The 21,498-nt window shown below is 36.5% G+C and overlaps 5 protein-coding genes and 1 long non-coding RNA gene across 8 annotated transcripts; 4 read left to right on the plus strand and 2 right to left on the minus strand.

Moving 5' to 3' along the window:
• The first annotated feature begins 481 nt into the window (after positions 1–481).
• Positions 482–5,633, plus strand: LOC145614338 (uncharacterized). Of its 3 annotated transcripts, none has more exons than XM_081669382.1 (6): positions 482–610; positions 902–1,659; positions 3,244–3,554; positions 3,720–3,776; positions 4,363–4,736; positions 4,992–5,633. In XM_081669382.1, exons 2-6 carry the CDS (start codon positions 1,145–1,147, stop codon positions 5,271–5,273), a joined length of 1,539 nt encoding a protein of 512 aa, XP_081525508.1. In that variant the 5' UTR covers positions 482–610; positions 902–1,144; the 3' UTR covers positions 5,274–5,633. The 3 variants fall into 3 exon arrangements, with proteins under 3 accessions (XP_081525508.1, XP_081525510.1, XP_081525509.1); XM_081669384.1 differs by having other exon boundaries at positions 5,025–5,553; XM_081669383.1 differs by having other exon boundaries at positions 503–610; positions 889–1,659.
• Positions 5,634–6,099: 466 nt separating this feature from the next.
• On the minus strand, positions 6,100–7,573 carry LOC145615551 (uncharacterized). Its single transcript, XM_081670624.1, has 4 exons — positions 7,123–7,573; positions 6,857–6,971; positions 6,667–6,727; positions 6,100–6,558 (listed from the first exon to the last, which is right to left on the minus strand). Exons 1-4 carry the CDS (start codon positions 7,154–7,156, stop codon positions 6,238–6,240), a joined length of 531 nt encoding a protein of 176 aa, XP_081526750.1. The 5' UTR covers positions 7,157–7,573; the 3' UTR covers positions 6,100–6,237.
• A 180-nt stretch (positions 7,574–7,753) lies between these two features.
• On the minus strand, positions 7,754–9,789 carry LOC145615368 (pentatricopeptide repeat-containing protein At2g44880-like). The gene has a single exon (XM_081670442.1). The coding sequence runs from the start codon at positions 9,787–9,789 to the stop codon at positions 7,969–7,971; it is 1,821 nt and encodes a 606-aa protein (XP_081526568.1). The 3' UTR covers positions 7,754–7,968.
• Positions 9,790–10,637: 848 nt separating this feature from the next.
• Positions 10,638–11,837, plus strand: LOC145613545 (F-box/kelch-repeat protein At3g23880-like). The gene has a single exon (XM_081668661.1). The coding sequence runs from the start codon at positions 10,638–10,640 to the stop codon at positions 11,835–11,837; it is 1,200 nt and encodes a 399-aa protein (XP_081524787.1).
• A 2,526-nt stretch (positions 11,838–14,363) lies between these two features.
• On the plus strand, positions 14,364–15,906 carry LOC145615160 (uncharacterized). The gene is made up of 2 exons (XR_014107239.1): positions 14,364–15,273; positions 15,685–15,906. It is a non-coding gene; the product is annotated as an uncharacterized LOC145615160 (long non-coding RNA).
• A 543-nt stretch (positions 15,907–16,449) lies between these two features.
• LOC145613546 (auxin-responsive protein SAUR71-like) lies at positions 16,450–16,782 on the plus strand. The gene has a single exon (XM_081668662.1). The coding sequence runs from the start codon at positions 16,450–16,452 to the stop codon at positions 16,780–16,782; it is 333 nt and encodes a 110-aa protein (XP_081524788.1).
• Positions 16,783–21,498: the final 4,716 nt, after the last annotated feature.

Below are 21,498 nucleotides of genomic sequence, written 5' to 3' on the forward strand. Positions count from 1 at the left end.
AGATCGGTAAACCGATCTGCAAGCCCCAAATCACCCAAACACACCACACAAACAGAAAAAATAACAAAACTAAAAATCACACAAAGGCACCTAAAAGAAAAAACAGGAAAAAACTTAAAAACTAAAACAACGAACGAAACCCTAACAACCCACCCCGCCGCCAAACCGAGCCCCACCACCAACGGTCCGAGGTTCACCAACCTAACCCACAAACCGCCTGATTTAAAAGCACGGACCGCTGAAACCCGCCCGAGAAGCCCAGACCCCACATACCCCCGAGCTGCGGCACCGACGACCCTACACGAGGGACTCAGAACGGCCCTACACAAGGGACTCAGAGGGCGATAACTCACCCTCCCCGTTCTCGAAATCAACGTCGCTACAACAGCCAAAGAGGTGGAGCATAGGCGCAGCTACAAGTATTTTTGTCTTTTTTTTTCTTTAAAACCATAAAATCATCCAAAATACATTTTAAAAAAAAAATTCTCGCTCATTAAGGCTTCTTGTCGTTCAAGTCTGAAGCTTCGAAATTCTCTCTCATCCCTTTCCACACTTCCAACCAAAACACTCAAAAATCCCACCTTTAATCTGTTCTTTCAATTTCACCCAGGTATTTCTCTCTTTTTCTTTTTATTAATTTAAAAAAAAAAAAAAAAACACCGTTTTCCCTTTACTTAATTCTCTTTTTTTTTTCTTTTTTAATTTTTTCTTTTTTTTTTTTTTGATGATTTGGGTTGTTTTTGTTTTCTAAATTTTTAATTTTTGCCTTGTTGATTGAAGGTTTTGGTTAATTTTTATCTATGCTTTGAATTTTGATATATATATATACCTAAAATTCTCTTGCTTTTATTCATTTTTGGGTGTTGATTGTTTTGTTGATTCAATTAGGTTTTCTTTTCAGGTTCATAAATTGAATCATCATTTGCGTAATACAGAAATTGGAGTAATCAATTGTAAAACCCAATTATAATTTTGCTCTTGGTTGGGAAATATGGTTTAGTTTGAGCACTTGGGTTATGATTAATTTTGGGTTTTGAGTGAAGTTGGCATTTGCATTGTTATAGTTTGTCATTTGATCAGAATTTTAGCAAGTTTTTGATTGATGGGTATTCGTTGAAAGATGGATTCTTTTTAGTTAGATATTATGTTGATGGGTCCTGAAGTAGATATGAGTGGGAAATTGGATACTCCGATGGAGGTTTCGCCGGTTAGTATGAAGGATAATAGTACTGTTAAGTTGTCTGAGGAGAATTTGGTTGTTTTTACTAGTAACTGTGAGGATCAAGGGTTTGCTGATGCTGATGTTGATGCTGTTGCTAAAACCCCAGAAGAGAACCCGGTGACGACGTGTGCTAGTAGCTATGAGGATAGTGGTTTTCACATGGATGTTTCCGGGGTTGACTGTGATCAAGGCATGGCTTCTAATGGGAATAATGAGGATGTTGAGGTTGAAATTGTGGAGAATGTGGAATCCGATGAGGGAATGGTGTCTGAGAGGGAATCTTTGGATGCAACGGAGAACTCGAGCTCATTCGAGTGTACAGATTCTGAGACTGGAACTGCTGGGGCATCAAATGATGTTGAAGTTGAGTCTGAATTGCGGAATGATAATTCATCATTGATGGAATTAGACGGATTTAATGACCTGTTCAAAACCAGGTATAGCTCTTGCATGATGACATGTATGAAATATTATGAGAAACAAGCAAAGTTGGAGGAAATAGAAAATCTCTTGATGTTTTGTTGCTTAATTTCTCCTCTGCCTAATTTATTAATTTATTTTATGAGTATGTAAACATGAATATACTTGGTAAGTTCTTTTTTTTTTCCCTTCTATATGTCCTTTCACTGATTATTAATATGACACTTTTTTGTGATGATGTGCATTTAAATTTAAAATTTCTGCCTGGATTGTCATTTTGAGATTGCATATGTTGGGATCTGATGGACATTGTAGAGTCAATCTAATCATTTGAAAACAAAAGAGAGGATGTTTCCTTGGATCTTTTTGGTTTCTTACACAGATCACCATCTCCCAGCACATTTCATGCAGTCCTTCTGACTTAGCATGTGATGAAGGTCTAACTCTTTCATCTTAGAACTTCTATCCCTTTTGATACCCCTTTTATATGAGGCTTACGTAAATTGCGATTAAGTGGAATTCTTATTTTAGGACTTGTTCTGATCCTTCCCCTACCTTGTTGTATGACTTGTATCCATGTTGTACTAGTCTCATTCTCATGTAGGACATGGGTGTGACCCTTTATTTTTAGCAGGACACCTTGGGAAAACTAGACATGATAATTTCAGAAACCATGTTCGAGTCCAACACTTTTGGTGAGCAGTATCATAGAAAGATGTGATGGAACTTATGGGTTAACATCAAAGGAGTTGCAGGCTACAGACCAAATCATTTTGCTATTTATATCTTTATCACTAATTTAGACTGGCTGAAGCAGGGTATTAATTTTCGGGCGAATCACTACATCACAACCGCATTGTAAAGTTTTTGACTTTGGCAAGACTGTAGTATTAGGCCCCGGCAGCCGGAGTCACAGACTACATTTCCTGTGAAAGTGGCTTTATGACCATAATTGCAAATCAATTACATCCGAGATTTAAATTCCTGAGATCACGTGAATCTCTATTTGGCAAGATTTTGCAGAGTAATCTTTGAGCGTATGTGCTGGAAATATTCATTTACCATACATAGCTCCTTGGGAGAGGGCTGGGTTGATCCTTCTTGCAATTCATCTCAAGCTTGGGATGAGACAAGGGTGAGCCACTCTATTGTCTTTCAGTTACTCTTACTTATCCTAGAAAGTGGCTCTGACATCTGAGACCTTAGTTACCTCTGGTTCTTAGGGTTTTGAAGCTTAATCCACACCTGTCTCACTAATAAGTATGCTGATGCTCAAAAGTCCCTTTCTCTCAATTTCACAGCTTATGTTGATTAATATGAATTGTTTGTCAGATCTGGGAAGAACTTGTGTTTTTAACTAGAATTTGCTCTGAATTCAATGACCTGTTACCAATCTGCTACATATCTTTGATAATATTCATGATATGAAGGGTCCTCTGCCTTTTTCCCCCCTTTCTTCCTTCCTTCCTTTCTTTCCGTTTAACATTTTTTTTTTTTAAAGAAGTTTATTGTGTTGATGATTGATCATATCTATTGGCCCCACTATTGTATCTCCATGTGTTAGGATGTTATGGTGTAATTCTTGTTCTTCACATGCTCAGGAAGAAGAAATTAACAGCTCAATGGAGAAAGTTTGTACGCCCACTGATGTGGCGGTGTAAATGGGTTGAGCTACAGATTAGGGAACTACACTCCCAAGCTTCCAAGTATGACCGTGAGCTTGCAGAATGTGCTAAAACAAAGCAGTGTGAGTTGGAGAAATATGCTGCTGAAGACCTTGCAGTGAAGTCTGCTCCTTCTGTTTGCCAGAATCGTCCAGTAAGGGTGATGAAGAGGAAGAAACGGAAAAGAGTTGAAGAAACAACAGACTTGGCTGCCTACTCATCATGTCATAGCTTGTTCTCATATTTTGGTATAGCTATATTTTTTAAAATATTAATATGGTAATAAGGGTAAATAAGGATGGCCTTTAACCCCATCAGTAACTTCCATCATGAGGTTGAGTTACATGGGATTTTAGACCCCTTACTGATACTCATTTTTCGCTCCTCACGCTTATACAAAATTTCCTTTGCAGTAAATAAGAGACGTTCCGGTGATTCAGCTTATTTGGATGATGATCATGGCAATACTGGTGAGAATAAAACCTGTGCTAATAAATTGTGGCTTAGATGAATATGGTTCTGCTCTCTATACAAACTTGTGATGTATGTAGAATCTTTTGTTCCGAATGATCCATGGTGTTGTGTTAGACCTGTATGTTAATCATTTATCAGTGATGAAAAGCATCATGTCTTTCCCTCTTTGAAGCTTCATAGACCTTTCTGTGAGGTGTTTATGAAGTATACTGTGAAGTAAAATTCAAAGCTTTTTATAATTAGAAAACTGCACCCATTTTGACTTCTTGGCATTCTCGCTTTGGCCCATGATTTCTTTCACTTTTATAATCTTATCTTGATCTTTCAATGGAAGTTTTGTGTTGGGATTGAAATATGGAATTTTAAAGTGACCATTTCTGCCATTTTTATTTCTTCTTAAGATGGACCGCTTGTCCTTTCATCTTTGCCATGCTACCCTTCTTTTCCAGATAAATGTGATCTTTTGCTATTTATTACTACTAATTACTTGTACACTTCATTCATTAACTTCATCCTGTCTTCCTGAACTCTTGTGACTTGTGAATTAAACTGGCTTTTTTATTCTTTGTATGTTCTCTGCAGAAAAGACTACTTCTGGCGTTGGTGAATTTGGTGTTAATGGTGAATGGTCATTCCTTGATTTCAAGGATAGTGATTCCTTTGAAAATATCTTACGGAATATTGAAGTGGCTCAAATGCATGTCCGCCAGCTGAGATCAAGAATTGATAAGGTGTTCAGGGAAAATGCTGAAATCTCAAGCTTTGGTCCTGGTGAAGCATTGATAAATTGCCCTAGTTCAATTTTGGCCCAAGTGGATGGTGAAAATTTTCAGATAGGATCTCTGCCTACTACTCAGCAGACATTGGAAAATAAGATGATCATGCCTCAAAATGTAGTCTCTGGCAGCATGATTGAAACTGCTGACCAGCAGCAATTTGGGAGGAAATGTTGCAAGGTTAGTCATCTTTGATCTTTAAAATTTTTATCACGAATATTCGTATGGTCATGTTTGCATGGATACGAGGAAAATGTTACTGTAAGATTGCAAATTATAATTTAGCAACTGGGAAGTTTTTAAACTATTGCAATTGCAGCTTTAATTTGCTTGGACATATTTGCATGACACTAGGACTTGACCAGTTGTTTCTAATGATAGTCTTCTCTCTCTCTCATGCTGATTAGCTTTTATGTAATGATTGTTTGTCTGTAGATTGATAACAAGATTCTTGTCGCTAATCAACAGGTGAAGGAAGAGTCCATTCATACTGAAGTTGTTGGGACTCGACCTACTGCAGAATTTCAGTCGGGAACTGAAGTGAAACCAGAGAATGTTGAACATGTCCCAGACCCCAATTCTCCCAGCAAAATGACAGTAAGTCAAGAGCAACTGGCTGTAAAAGTACGGTCCAAGTTGGCTACCCCCAAGAACAAGAAAAAGCGTGGGAGACGCAAGGCTCGAACTGGTAGGTGGAGCCGAAAATCATCTGGTTAATGATTAGTAAATAATAGGCAATTGCTATCTGATTTTATATTATAGTAGTTGGTCAGTGTTCTACATTTAGATATAACCTGAAAGAAAGACCTGGAGAAGGATAGAAAGTGCAGGCGGTATAAGAAGGTTGAATCTATCGTTTTTCCTTGATCCAGGCATTTGTACATGCTTTTTGAATCTCTACCAAATACCTCCTTCCTGTTAAATTAAGTAAATTCTTTTACAGGCATGATGTGTACGGTGTATCAATCTCTCTCTCTCTTTCACTTTCTCGCGATAAAATATTGCTGTTTATTCTTATACAGGGTAACAATATACTGAAAAAATTGATGTTATTATCTTAATAAATCTAGAAACATAAAATTAATTGTATTACTTAAGTGCTCTAACATAGTTGTAAAAACTTACATTTGGGTATTTGACCCCCTTTTAACTTGCAAAACTTCTCATTTATGCATGTTAATGCGTTAGTTTAATCACTAATATTTTTAATTATCAACAATTAAAAACTATTGAAATTTGATATTATGAATTGAGACGAATATAACAATATCCCACATGACCACATTCTTCCTTGATTGTGAAATTATCAAAACTAATAAAATAAAAGTATGTGTATCAGTATCCCGTCAAAAAAAAAAAAGTATGTGTATAAGTATCCCGTCAAAAAAAGTAAATGTATCAGTGTAATGCATATTCAGAGTGTTGCAAGTGAAAGAACAGGGCAACTTGTTAAGAGGTAAATAAGACTTGAGTTTTTGAACATATTAGGTGGTTTTTATAACTCTAGATTGTTGTAGAGTTGGTTGAATATATAGGTGGTTTTTATAATATGAAAGGCAATTTTTCATCAAATTTCACAAATACAGGAGTGTACAAACAGATGTTTTTATTAATGCTAGAAAAGTAGATATATACATGAAACTAATGCTCAGTTCACAAATGGACAAGAAAAGCAATTAATCTAGGTGTTTTGTTGCCCTCTTTGTTCATTTCGACGAACCATTCTCCTGTGTAACACATTTCTTGATACCTGGGCTGAGATGATAGCAAAAAATGTAACAGTCGGAACAAAGAGGACATCAGGTACTACTTTGATGATCTTAAGTGCAGGGACTCTCTCTCCGGCTTTCTTTGCTACCATGGCAGCTGGTGGCGTCACCAAACCTGTTATTAGTGTCATTTTTTGTGGCTTGTTGAGGCTTACCATTCTGCTTATAAAGTGTACAAAGATTTTCTTCTTTTCTGCATCATCACTGGCAGCTTTCCAATCCTCGAAACATGTCTGCATTTGAAGTATTTGTTAATGTCGTGAATGAAGTGGTATAAACTATCTACAGAGTAACAATATTTCAGAGATGAGAATCATGAAATTAAAATAGCGCTGGTTTACCTTTATCTCCAGGGTAGAGGGTACATCATAATGTTTACCAGGCAATGCCGAGTTGAAAGTGCTGTTTGAGATCGTTCAGGGACATGTTAATCATCTTATATAGTAGTAATGAACAACTTAATTTAATCATCTGTTATAAAATTCATATTTCAAAAGCTTGTTTGATATAAATGTAGGCTTTGGTACGTACTTGTATATATCAAGAAATGCTGTGTGGAATTGTGAAAAGTCACTGGTATCCTTCTCAATAAAACTGTGGTAGAGTGATCCCGTAATCAGGTTCACCATCTGTGTTGTTGGTGACCCTAACATTCATCATAGATTTAAAGCAAGTACAAAATCAGAATAGGAAAGAGACTAAACCACATAATAGAATTGATATGCTTTACCGAGGGAAAAAAAAAAATGAGAATGAACATTTCGATGAAAATCAGGGTAGCATGGGAAGGAGCACACCTTTTCCCAATAAGAAGCTAGTAGCAAGACCCATTTTGCGCTAAATTTTTGCACAAACTTGAGGATATGATGATAATAAGAAATCCCTAAACAAAGATAGGGAAGACATGTGAGGGATAGATTAATATAAACGGGAAACTTTTATGGAGAAAATGGTATGTTACACTTAAGGGTTTAGTTTAAGCAAGGAATCTCATTCCCAACTTTTAGTTCTAGTTATCTGATTCCTGGCCTTTGGCTTGAAGGCAGGATCAAGGAATCACCTCAGGTTATCCCTATCTCAGAGAAAGGATTTTACAAAAAGTGAGACCAAAGCAAACTATTGTTCCAATACTGCAGAGAAGAGAAGAACACCAGTATTACAGCATCAAGAGAAAAGAAGATAGTAGTGCGAGTTTCTTAGTAAGATTTGAATGCATATGCAGAACTTCAGAAAGCATAACATACCGGCTAATAAAGTTGTGATTTCCAGCTTTCCTCCATTCCACTCTGCAACTTTCTTGCAAAGGTAAGCAAAAATCATAATATTAACTTCAAAAGATGGTATATAGCGTAAGGGTATGCAAATTACAAGCAAGTATGCATGCATAATCAAAATTAGACAAACTCATTATAGAGAACTCACTTAAACAATCTTAGCTGCTTCCTGTCAGTAATGCACTGGTTATTAGTTGTAAATGTGATGATCAGCTCCACTTATACTTCACCACCTTCCTTCTCCACAATAATTGGAAGTCTAACCGTCTAACTACATCTGTTCTAACAAAATCTTAGATCATAGAGAGGACATCACCAGAAATCAAGTGTGTAAAGAGCTAATCAGAACAATATACTGCCCAAACATTTTCAACTTTGCAAGGTTTCTTCAGCAATACAAGATTCCAACACGATCTCTTCATCCATCTTCTTCATGTGCATCTGAAGCTGATTTAATACTGGAAGTATATTCTCCTGATGAGGGTGCATTATGCTCCCAGACATAAACTCACAAACCATGCCATCAGCTTCAAGAGCACTGCGACCAGCTTCCTTTTTTACACCAATCGTTCTCATATGCCCTTTAATTTCCCTCATTTCTATCCATTTTCTTTCCATGGCATACAAGTTCCTTAATAGAATATAGTTCCCAGCATTTAATGAGTTCTTTTCAACTGCTCGTTTTAAAATTCTCACTGCCCTAGGCAAATCTTTCCGGTTCACACAACCTGAAAGGAAGGAACTAATAACTACCTCGTTAGCCTCATATGGCATGGATTCTAACAATTTCTCAGCTTCATCCAAACTACCTATCCTACACAAAAGATCTATCACACAGCCATAGTGCTCTATTGTAGGGGCTAGTCCGAAACTCTCCATTGCTTTGAGCCACTTCTTTCCCTCCTCAACCAAACCACTGTGGCTGCAAGCCGACAAAACACCAATCATAGTTATCACATTTGGTGTGTATCCTCTATATATCATGTTCTCAAACTCATCTACTGCTTCCCTCCCCTTGCCATTGACTGCAAGCCCATTTATGATAGCATTCCAACAAGAAGTTGCTTTCTCAGGAATCTCTTCAAAAACACGTCTGGCTTTGTCTATATCTCCACATTTTGCATACATATCTATCAGTGAAGTGCATATCTTGATAGATTTGTCAAGCTTTTTCCTTTTCACATATTGATGAACCCAGCATCCAAACTCTAATGCACCCAATTCAGCTACTGCCGGAAGAATGCTGATGATGGTAACTTCATCAGCTTCAAGCACTGCATTCAACTGCAATTCATGGAACAACTTCACAGCTTCGCGTGGTTGTTTGTTCCGGCAATAACCACTAATCATCGCGTTCCAAGAAACAAGACTCTTCCTAGGCATAGAATCAAAGAACAACCTAGCTGACTCAAAGTCATCATTTTCACAAAACCCAGAAATCATACTCGTCCACGAGATCACATTCCTCTCCGGCATTGCATCAAACAAACTCCGAGCAGAATTCATGTCACCCACCTTAACAAATGCACCAATTATCGCGTTATAAGCTGATACATCCTTCCCAGGCATCTCATCAAAATATTTCCAAGCATTGTCAATATCCTTTACCCTTGCAAACCCACAAACCATAGCAGTCCAAGACACAACATTTCTCACAGACATTTCATCAAACACCTTCCTTGCAGAAACCATATCACACATTTTCCCATACATATCAACCATAGACGTCGAAACAAACAAATCCAATCCAAACCCAATTTTAATTACATGATTATGAAGCTGTTGACCTTCCAAATTGTACAAATTCGACCCACAAGATTTCGTCAAAAACAAATATGTATAATTATCAAGAACAAATTGTGTCGTTCTCCTCAAATCTCTAAAAAGAATCAAAGAATCAGTAAATTGATGATTATCAATATGGGATTTTATCATGACATTACAAAGAAAAGAATCGTTCCTCTGGGGAATTTGATCGAACATTTTGCGTGCATGTCTAATGCCAGGACTTGTTGATGTAGATGAAGAACAAGCGGCTATGAATTTGGTGAGTATATTTGGATTAGAATCAAGGGTATTGCGGAGAATGAAAGCATGGATTTGAAGGAGTGATCGAGCATTCTGCCATTGTTGGAGAAGAGAGAAACATTTTCTTTCTTTGGGACTCCACAACCCAGAAATTGAGTTCATCACTCATGAAATTAGTTTGTTAAGAGAAAAAAAATACTGTATCGTCTGTAACAATTGGACATTTCATCATATTTTTCACTACTAGATAGTGCTTGTAAATCATAAAGTACTAATATATACTCACTACGCTTTTAAATACTTACTCTAATTTTCTTTTTCGGTCGTTTTTAATTACTTGCTCCATTTTCTTTTTTGGAAAGATTTTACAATATTTAATTCACTTCTCACACTTGGTGAACCTAACATAATACTGTACTCTCTCTCCTCCTATTCTTCGGCACAAATGTTTAACGAGTACACAAGTTCTAAATGCATTACAAATTTACCAAACTAACAGATTAGTAAAATGACACATAAAATAAGTTAAAGACCATATTACCTTTTTATAGTTCCTAACCTAAATTTCATTTAACAATTGATTAGTAACAATACGAATAATCATTTGAGACAATAACGACAACCTTCAAAGCATGCACACTTACAACCTTCCCATGATTGATCAAGGCATCCTTTTCACGATCGATCAAGGTGTATAAAATATAAATATTCAAAGCAACAATCTCATAATCAACTCAATTAAAGGTTTATTGACAATCATATGACAGATTGATTAAATCAATTATTCTCCAAATATTTGACGCATTAGGAGTTTCCCTTGTGATTTTTTTTACCGGTCCTTAATGGTCACTGGTCAGCAACATTGTGAACTAGCTTTGACCTGATTATTCAAAATCAAAACACTCTCTCTTCTCCCATTCCCCCAATTTTCCTCTGTTTCTTGCCACCCAACACATCCAATTGTCACCATTTAAACCCAGAAAATCCACCTTAAACCCAGAAAAACCCAGATGACAGAAATCCCAGAAGACATCATCCTCGAAGAAATCCTCCCATGGCTTCCCGCCAAAACCCTTATCCGATTCAAATGCGTCTCTCGACGTTGGAACGCCTTCATCTCAACAACCCACTTCGCAAAAACCCACTTTCAGCGCCCTTCTTATCGTTCTTCAAGGTCAGTTATTACCCTTGATCTTGCAGAATCTCGTTTGGAGTCTATTGATTATGGAATTCTTGATAAAATGGGTATTCAATCTAATAATATCTTTGATGGATTTGGGTTTGCTTTTTCCGATTACACTAGCTACACTCACTTGATTGGGTCTTCTAATGGCTTAGTTTTCATGATTTTTGCTGATGATTTCAACGGGCTAAATGAGGTTGAAGATCTTCCTTACAACTTTTACTACATCATTTATAACCCAATAAACCCATGTCTTGGTCTTGATGCTTTTATTAAAATCAAGGATCAATTTCGTAATCATTTTGTTATTGAAAATGATTTTGTCAAATACAACTTTAGTTTTGGGTTTGGTTATGTTAATTCTTTTGATGATTATCGCATTGTTGCCATTGGTTTGCCAAGTAACCCTAGACGTCCAAACATTGTTGTGTGTGTTTACTCATTAAGGGATAATCAATGGAGAACACCGCGAAGATTTAAGCAACATAGGTTGCCATTGCATTTTCTAAAAGTCTGGTGGAGTTTCGTTGGAGCAATGGTGAATGATACTTTGCATTGGGGTATTAAAGTAGGCAAAGACAGGAAATGTATTGCTGCATTCGATTTGGTCAAAGACGAGTTCAAAATGATGCCATTGCCAAATCCGGAGTTGGGGGATGGTAAAAAGATTGATTCAGGGTTTGGCTTGTGCAATATGAATGATTGCTTGTGTGCTTGGGGAACTTATGATGATGCTAGTGTTGAACTGTGGATGTTGAAAGAATATGGAGTGAGGGACTCGTGGACCTATTTGTTCCGACTTAATCTGGATCAGGATTTGGATTTGTACACTCGCGATTTGTTTGGACTAACGGAGTCTGGAAAGCTTTTGATTTTCACCAATATGGATGGCCTAGTGCTTGCTGACTTCAGCTGTGAACCACCAAAATATGTAAAGCTTGATGGTGTTGTTGAAAAAGTTCAGGCAGCGAATTATGTTCAAAGCCCTGAATCACCTATTGCCTTATTCGCAAATCCAAGAGAATAGATGATTGTACAAAGATGGATGTGTACCTTGTGGAGTCTTGTTGCTATACATGCACTTGTATTTCTGTTGTTAATCCTGCTTGAAACTCTCTTCAGAGATGAGAATTAGCTTCCTACAGTCTGTCAAAATTATAAGCTAAGACAGTGTGTATAGCTTTTCGTGACCAGTTAGTCTACCCCTGGCTATCTCGTTTTATTCTTTCATATTTTTGCATTCTTTTCTTTGTTTTGTGAGCAATTTACACAATTTTGTATACATACATATTACATACAGTATATCTGATTTTTTGTTATCTTGAGCTGCAATGAATATCATGTGTCTTTTCTTCTCTATTATTGTAGATATGATCATAAAGTAGTTCAACATCGTATAACTTGGCTCTGTTTGAATGCTTAAATAGTATCCATTGTTTGAGATGTTAAGGATTCTAGATCACCAGTTTATGCATCACTTGCAAACAGTCTTCGTCGTATGAGCTTTTTGCCTTTTGTTCTGTTTATTTTTCACCTGCAAAGTAGGAATGGGGTATCTAACTTTCTGTACTTGTAGTTGATTCATATACTATGTAGTTCTGTTGTGGTTGATGCTTTGGATAATATAGAATCATGCTAAGTTAATCCAAGGTTTTGCACTTTGTTGTATCATGCTGTATTCATTCTGATCTTGAGAAGCTCCTTTGACCAGTGTCTATATTGTGGAAGCATTGTCATGGAAATGTATTTGATTACAGATAACACTCTCTTTCTTTACAAGTATGTGACCAGTGTCTATATTGTGGAAGCGCGTTGTCATGTACAAGTATCGGAGCAATCTGTCTGACTGTTTATGCTGATTTGAGGCAAGTCTGCATACTCTTATACCACTTTGACCCTAGAGACGATGGTTTCACACTGATAAAATGTATAATTTCTTGCATGTCCAAAACATGTTAATAATCAGAAGATCCCCCATACCCCTTAAATTATGTCAAACCGAGGAGCCTTCTCTTTGTTAAGGTTTCACGACTGGTGATCGGACTGACATAATGGACCTTACAGTCTATGATATGCTCCCTCACTATTCCAGGGACCATGACCAAAGCCCTAGGAATAGGACTATATGGTTCTAAAACTGCATGTGTGTATAAACTAGGTGTTGGTGACCAATTAGTATTGGTGTGCTTACAATCAATTACTTATGTATCTCACAGCGAGTTTGGTTTTTGTAGAATGATGGGTGGGTTCGTTTATAAGGGTCTGTGGTGATGGCATGGTGGTAAACAGGCTATGGTGTTAGAGCCTTAGAGTTATACTTGAATTTGATGCTTGGTGAGTTGGTGGTAATGTTTATTATAAGAGTGATTGTTAGGTGTAGTGTGTTTGTTCTTAATAAAACCAACAGTGACTATATCATCAATAGAACAATTTTACAATTTTCTATAGTCATCTTTTGCTTTTTACAATTTTCTATTTTCTCAACTACCACACTACCTCCATATTTTATTACTTTCTCCAATTTTCTCCTAAAACTCCGCACATAGAGAAATAGAGCAAGTATTTAAAACGGAGGGAATACTTCGTATATAACTGATGAGGTATTGGACTAGTGACAAAGATTGAGGGTTTGTATACGATATGATAAGTTACAGGTTCAAATAATCCCCCTTCACCATTTGTAATTTGTAATGTCTTTGTGGTTCATTTGCATAAAAAAATTACTACATTCTATATGGTATAGAATGATGTAATTATGAATTTCATTTGTTAATGCAATTTACAACAGGTATCATAATTTCCATCTTGTACTAGGGCATTACATTACAACTCCACAAATTACTAGCCGTGTATGTGTAGCGTTTTCATACAAAGTAGAGCATACAAATCATTTGTAGGTAAGAGAAACTCAATCATTCTTTCAATGCTTCAACAGTTATAGTAATTGAATTATTGTAGTAGCATAAGTACGAAAGCGACAAAAAAGTCAATATTTAAGGCTAAAGATCATATTATTACGTGGACTTAGAGGGAATGTTTCATCGTTTACTTTAGACTTTGACTTCAACTTCTTGTAATAATATTCATCTCCACTGAATTTTCAGTAAATTTTGTAAACATCCCAAAATAATAGTCAAGGAGCTAGCTACTAGCTTGGACAAGTCGGAGTAGTATAAAAAATAAGCAAATTTGTCAAAAAAAAACCTTTTAAATGCACCATTTTGCGAAAAAAAACCTTTTAAATGCTTTTTTGTTAAAAAAACCCAAAGTTAAAATTTTTTTGTTCAAAGAAACCTAGTATCACTAATTAACTTAATTAACCTCTAATATCTTCTAATTATTCTCTAACACTCACTTAACTATTTAATAATTAGATTAATTTATAAATTAAATAAAAATAACAACCACCACCACTCTAACCACCAACCCAACCAGGCAGCCACCTTCCTTTCTCATCCCTCCCCCTAGCTGCTGCTCCCACCACCGATTCGGCGGTGACCCAACTCCACCGCCGAACCCCTTCCCTTTCCCCCTTACCACCGCAGCCACGAAAACCACCTCCAAACAGCCTGACCCCCACCTACGATCGATCCCCTCTCAAACCCTAACCCCGACAAGCTTCCTACCCACCACCCCAGCCGCAAAACAACCCAATCCACACCCACTCAACCGAAATTCCTGAAATACCACGGACATTTACCTCGACCTCGACCTCGACCTCGACAAGGGAGGAATTGTGTTTTCTTTCTCCCTCTTTTACTTCACTTTTTCCCCTTCTTCAACCACTATCAACATTCAACCATTTACAATCATTCAATTTTGAAAAAGATAAAATGAGTGAGGAAACTAAGCAAGCAATAAACGCTTGAAAACATGGCGTCGAAGATCGGAAACCGCCAGTCCGCCATTGATGTGGTTGATTGATTTGCTTAATTTGTGGAATTTGTTGTTGATTTGCTCTTTTTTTGCTTTAGGTTTCGATAATCTTAAGGTGGGTTGTCGGGTTTAGGGTTTCGAAAAGGGGTTGGCCGCACGTGTAGGTGGGTCACCGGAGGTGGAGGGTTTAAGGCAGCGTTTGAGTTGGGGGTAGGGGTGGTTAATGGGTAGGGCTGCCCATTGATAATAGGGTCGGGCCAAAATTAAAAGGGTCTTGACCCTTTAATATTTTAGTGGACAGGGTCACTAAAGGGCTTTAAGATATAGGGTCAATAATGGGTTTTTATTGACAGTCCACTAATATCAAAGAAAAATTAAAGGGTCAAAAAAAAACCCAGAACGTCCAATTTCATTCTCTCCCCTCTTTTCGATCTTCTGAGCTTCAACCTCCATAAACCCTAAGTTCTTCAATTGATTTACAAAACTATTGCGATTTCGAGTAGGTGAGAGAATTGCTACATGTGTACTTTGCGATTTCGACCTTCATAATTGCAATTTCGAGCCTTCAATTTCAAGATAATACTGAGGTTAGTTAATTGAAATTCGACGAGCATAATTTGTTTGGTATATTTTCTCTCTCCTCTTCTTTTGTTTGGTTGAAATTTTGGTAAATTTCAGTAATGTTGTAGTAGTATGGTGTGAATTTAATGGAGTTTTGCTGGAATTAGCTTTATATGTGCTTGATTACATGCAAATTTAATTTTTATGGATATAAATAGGGATTGCTGGAATTTAATTTAGTTTTGCTGGAAGGTTTATTCATTTTTTTATTTATTTGTTTGTGATTATTGAGGTGATTGGTATTGTTTGTGAATTGGGTTTGTGTTAGATTTGTGAATTATTTGCAACTTTGGTTGAATTTGTGGTTTTTTAGTTAAGTTTGTTTGGTTTCATGATATGATTTTGTATAATGACTTTCACAAATCGAATTGTTTTAGCTTCTTTTTCACAGAACTGACTGTCGTAAAGAACCAAATCAGTAGTATACATCAGGTGTTTTGACAGACTGTTAACGCATGAAAGGCTATGGTTGTGGTGGGCTGGTGGCAGCACGAATACCTTACATTGTATTAGTATTCAAGGAGTATTAGCCTGATGTAATATGAACTTTGTGGATTTCAAAATTTTTCCAATTTTGATACCGAGTATTATGTTTTCCACTTAAATGTATTAGTTTCAAGGAGTATTTTTGTTTCCAGTTTACATGAGTAGTGAAATAGAAGTATGTGGGTACAGGCCCGTTAATGGCCCGTTTCATTTTTACCCTGACCCGCATTGGCCCTGACCCGCTAAATATTCATCATGACCCGCAACCGACCCGCCCCACTAATGACCCGCACCGACCCTCCCAATAACCACTGCTGATTTTTTTTTTTCAATTTTAAATATTAAATTGTTAAGTAAGAGTTAGAGAGTAATTAGAAGAGATTAGAGGTTAATTAAGTTAATTAGTGATACTAGGTTTCTTTGAACAAAAAATTTTTAACTTCGGGTTTTTTTTTAACAAAAAAGCTTTTAAAAGGTTTTTTTTCGCAAAATGTTGCATTTAAAAGGTTTTTTTTGGCAAATTTGCCTTAAAAAATAAAGGCATGCAATTATATTATATGCATGCATACATTATAATTTTGCAAACATCACAAAACTCTTTTATATTATGCTCTGATATCTTCCCTTCAGTATGTAATTATCATATAGTACATACAATGAAGGATTTTATAGCAAAGGTAGCTAGGAAGATGGGAGAAAACTCGTCGAGATTGCTGCCTCGGTATTCGAGGTTATCTTGTGATAATGCTAGGGATGATGATGCTAGACATGAAGTTAGAAGAGGGTATGTGCCGGTTATGGTAGGCTTGAGTGAGGAGGAACAAGAAAGGTTTATGGTGCCGTGTGCTATGGTGAACCATCCTTGTATTGTTGAATTGCTTCAATTATCTGCTAATGAGTTTGGGTATCATCAACAAGGTGTCATCCATATACCTTGTGAACCAAGTCATTTTAGAGTTATTCTCGAGAATATCTCATCTTCGAAATAGATCGAAGTGACAATAATTTTTAACGGATAGCAGTATGAGTTAGGTAGTTTAATTCGTGTAAAAACCAGTAGACATAGAGATAATGACTTTCATTGTATTTATCTGATCTATAGATTTTTACTAGTTTATATTTTAATTGACTTATTTGACTAGTTGTATACTTGTATACTATCAATGAATTGTTAAATATATAGGAATGACTTCTAATGTTGTTCCTTAGTCATTAATTATCTTTTATCTTCTTTTTATCCCGTCAAATCATTCAGTTTATAGATCATCATTAAAGTAAAAAATGTTGATCACTAGATGATTGATCAATTAGTTAAACATTGTAAGTATTTTCTTTGTGGTCAAGATGCATGAAGAGCCACGTCTATATTACAAGAAGATTAAGTGTTAAGTTCCTTTTGCACATAGATTAAGCTCGATAATAGGGTTGTTACCTGTTAAGTGGACATCATATAACTATATAAGCTCACAGAAACGGTGGTCAAACTTAAATTTGGGTCTGCATTGCCTAGATTAATTACTTTGTAATCATGTGAAGCGCGGAAATTACAGTAGCTCATCTTAAGACTAGATAAAAACATAGGATACCAATATAAAAATTTCATACCAATATACCATAGTTGTTTTAATTTGGAGTTAGCTTGTACTATCACAATACTATGTGTTGCCCAGATGATATTACTTGGTCTAATAGTAAGAATTAAATCTTACTTATAAAAAAAAAAAATTCCCCACATTTTTTATTTGCTAGGTGCATGCAATACACAAGACATGCACTTGGTTAGAGACCTTAAGAGTATGTTAAGGAAAATTCATATGTGAGTCGAAACTATTTGTCCCACATTCACATGAAGACTAGATGATATGGGCTATATTGTTTTTTTTTGTTTCAGGTTGTGTCACTAGCCAACCCAATATTGTCAATTTAACTTGTATGCTGTCGAACTCTCCTCTTACATATTCTTAAACGGATTAGTTTAACTCAAAAGAAAAAAAAAAAAAAATATTATCATCCCACGTGTCCTTGAAACATATCACGTGCAGCTGCTTGGTTGATATCTATGTGGCCCAAGATTCCAAATAGCTTTTGGGCCATGCTATCCGGGTACTTGGGCCGATACCATGGCCCAATTCCAGCAGACTCAAATGCAAAATGGAGACATTGATACATACGTACATCAACATAATATAATGCACTTTTACAATACAAAAAATTAATTCTCATTTTGCCTTTGTGGTTAAAAATGTTGACCTTTCAAGCCATGAATTCTTTTTAAACTTTTGTTAGAAAAATTCTTTGTATTCTTTTATGAAAACCTTCCTACTCAATATTATTACTACGTATGTGAGATTTTTTATTTAATATATCATAATATCCATTTTTTTAATCATTACTTTTACAAAATTATAAAATAAATGTTAAATGCATTGAAGTATATTACGTTTACACTAAAAATTATTGTGTATGGAAAAAAAAAGACCATTAGTCAAAGTTCAATATTGATGCAAAAAGGTGATTAATAAATAAACGAATAAAATCGTTGAAGTTTATAACACCTACTTTTTTCATCTAAAAAGTGGATCAAGCATCACATACATAGTATTAGTAACAATTATAACATCTTTAACGACTAACTCGATCATAAGTGTACAACGTTTTCACTTTTTTAAAAGTCGGCTAATCCTTAATCCACAACTCCACTAGGACCAGTGGATAGCAAGTAATAATCTCACATCCATAATCACTCTCTCCTTTTAATAAGATTAGTTTAGCACGTGGTTATTAGGAGTTAATCATCATTAGAACATGATAACTTTACAACTTCCATTAAGAAAAGTAAAAAAGTGCTCAAGTCGACATTGATTGGGATGATTAGAGCAGTCGAAGACTAGAAGCCTGCTATATTTGACTCATGAAGTAAGAGTTACTTTCTATAAATATAGACTTGTAAAAAGTCAATAGACCAATCTTATTAAATACTCCCTCCGTTTTTAAATACTCCCTCCATTTCTATTTTTTATACTATTCATTTGTTCTACTTTGACTAATGTTTGTGATTTATACATAAGAAAGAATATAGTCTTGTGGATATTTGTTGGAATCGTCTCAATGAATAGATTATTAATTTTTAATTGTTAGAATTTATACTTATTGATAATTAAAGATATAAGTGATCAAAGATTAGCATTGACATACGTGACCAAGAGAAATGGAGAAGTGTTTAAAAACGGAGGAAGTAATTATTATTATTATTATTACATATAAGTAGCTAGTTTTATACGAAGTAATAAGTAAAATACAATTGGCTCAGAATTTTTCCAAATAAGTGGCAAGAATTTCAATATACATCGCTATCTACAAACAAGATTCGAATAAGGGAGGAAAGGTAGGCTCTAATTTGGTGCTATGTCGATATTGATATACGAAATTACGAAGTTCTCGTAGTTTATAGGATAGTTGCATCAAACAATATACTTCATTTGTTTCTTAATGAATGCACTAATTGAATTGTTGACGTTTTTATTCAATTTATATGTTAGAATATATTCCAAATATATTCTTTGACTTTGTATTATTGTATATAATCAGTTTAGCAAGTGTATATCTCTTAGCATAATCCTAGCCTAGAATACAGCTAACGGTTGCCGAGTTTATCTCGATAGTTTGTATATTTATACTCCAAGCTAATCAATGAAAGATCAACGATCAATCTCTTTCAATCTCTTTCATGGTATCAGATTAGGGTCTCGATCCTACCTCTCCTCCTTCTTTCTCACTCACGGCCCATCTCCTTCTCCTTCCTCAAATTTTCTTTCCTTCTTCCGCTGCAACGTTCCATGGCAGACACTCCAAAATATCACCCTGCATTTGCTATCACAAATGTCAAATCCCTCATCCCGATTACTTTGGACACCGCTGGAATGTATCACTCTTGGGCCGCCCTATTCAAGGTGCTTTGTAGGGTTCACGACCTTACAAATCACATCACACCTCCAACCGAGGCGACGGAACTCGCTGCATATGAGAAATCCAAATCGGCAGACTTAGCCTATTGGAGACGCCTTGATGCCGCAGTCCTTAATTGGATTTACGGTTCAATTTCTCATGACCTTCTCACTGCTATCCTTCTCAAGGATGACACTGCTCAAGGTGCTTGGGCTCGTCTCGAGTCTATGTTTCAAGACAATAAAGCATCCCGGGCTTCTCATCTCGAACAAGAACTTGCTGACCTTGATTTCGAGAATTTTTCCTCTATTGATGGCTATTGCAATCACATCAAATCCCTCGCTGATCGTCTTGCGGATGTTGATGCTCCGATTCCCGATACCCGTCTTATTCTTAAACTGACTGCCGGACTCCCTGAAGCGTACGCCGGTACGGTGGACTTCATACAAAATCAAGAACCCTTGCCTTCTTTTGAATCATGCCGGTCTCGACTTAAATTAGCTGAGCGTACTATCAAAAATCGCTTAGCTAAGGAAGGTGGCTCCAACGGCCGTGCACCAACTGCCCTCGTCTCTACCACCGGTGGCAACCAATCGGAGTCCTCTGCTTCTCGCAACAACAAGAATACCAAGCAGCAGAAAAAGAATTCAAAGAATTCTAATAAGGCTGCTCGCAATTCAAGTGGGCCGGCCCAGCAGTCAAATGGTCCACCTTGGATGTTTCAGCAAGGACCGAATTCATGGCCAGCTTCTTGGGCTCCTTGGCAGGCCCAATGGCCAAGTCCTCCCTGCCCATATCCAACGCAGTCTTGGGCACCTCGGGCTGCTGCTTCTTCAAGTGGGTCACGGCCTAATGGGCCTGGTATCTTGGGTCCATCTCCACAAGCATACTATGCTACTGACATGGGTCCGAATCCAACGCCTACTCACATTGAAGCCGCGTTGCAAATGCTAGCTAACATCAATCGACCGGATCCAAATTATTATATGGACACTGGTGCAACATCTCATATGACGGCCGACCAAGGTATTCTCTCCACTTATGTCAATTCGAGCATTAAAAATCATAATATTGTTGTTGGTAGTGGTGATTTAGTTCCAATTATTGGTCATGGTAGTGCTACTTTGCCCACCCCATACCCTCCCTTCACCCTTAACCATGTTTTGCATGCTCCCAAAATAATAAAGAACCGTAAATTCACAATTGACAATATGGTTTCTATTTCCTTTGATCCTTATGGGTTTTCTGTGAATGATTTACAGACGGGGGCCCAACTAATGAGATGTGACAGTACCGGTGACCTATATCCAATATTTCCTTCCGGTCAAGCCAACTCTCCAGTCCCACATTCAAATTTTACTGCTCTTTCTTCCGATCTTTGGCATAATCGATTAGGACACCCTGGCGATGTTGTTCTTAGATCTTTAAGCAATCAAAATTTAATTGAATGTAATAAGGCTTGTAATTCTTTTTGTACTTCGTGTCCTTTAGGAAAACACGTTAAAGTTCCTTTTTATGATTCTATGTCGCACACTACTTTTCCTTTTGATATTATTCACAGTGACCTTTGGACTTCTCCTATTATTAGTTCTTCTGGTCATTGCTATTATTTATTGATTCTTGATGATTACAGCAAATTCTTATGGACTTATCCTATCTCTAAAAAATCACAGGTCAAACACATTTTCCAAACCTTTCATAAGATAGTCCAAACACAATTTGAACGTAACATTAAGACTTTTCAATGTGATAATGGAACT

This window comes from Chenopodium album, chromosome 25 (genome assembly GCF_948465745.1).
Source record: "Chenopodium album chromosome 25, dcCheAlbu1.1, whole genome shotgun sequence".
NCBI lineage: Eukaryota > Viridiplantae > Streptophyta > Magnoliopsida > Caryophyllales > Amaranthaceae > Chenopodium > Chenopodium album.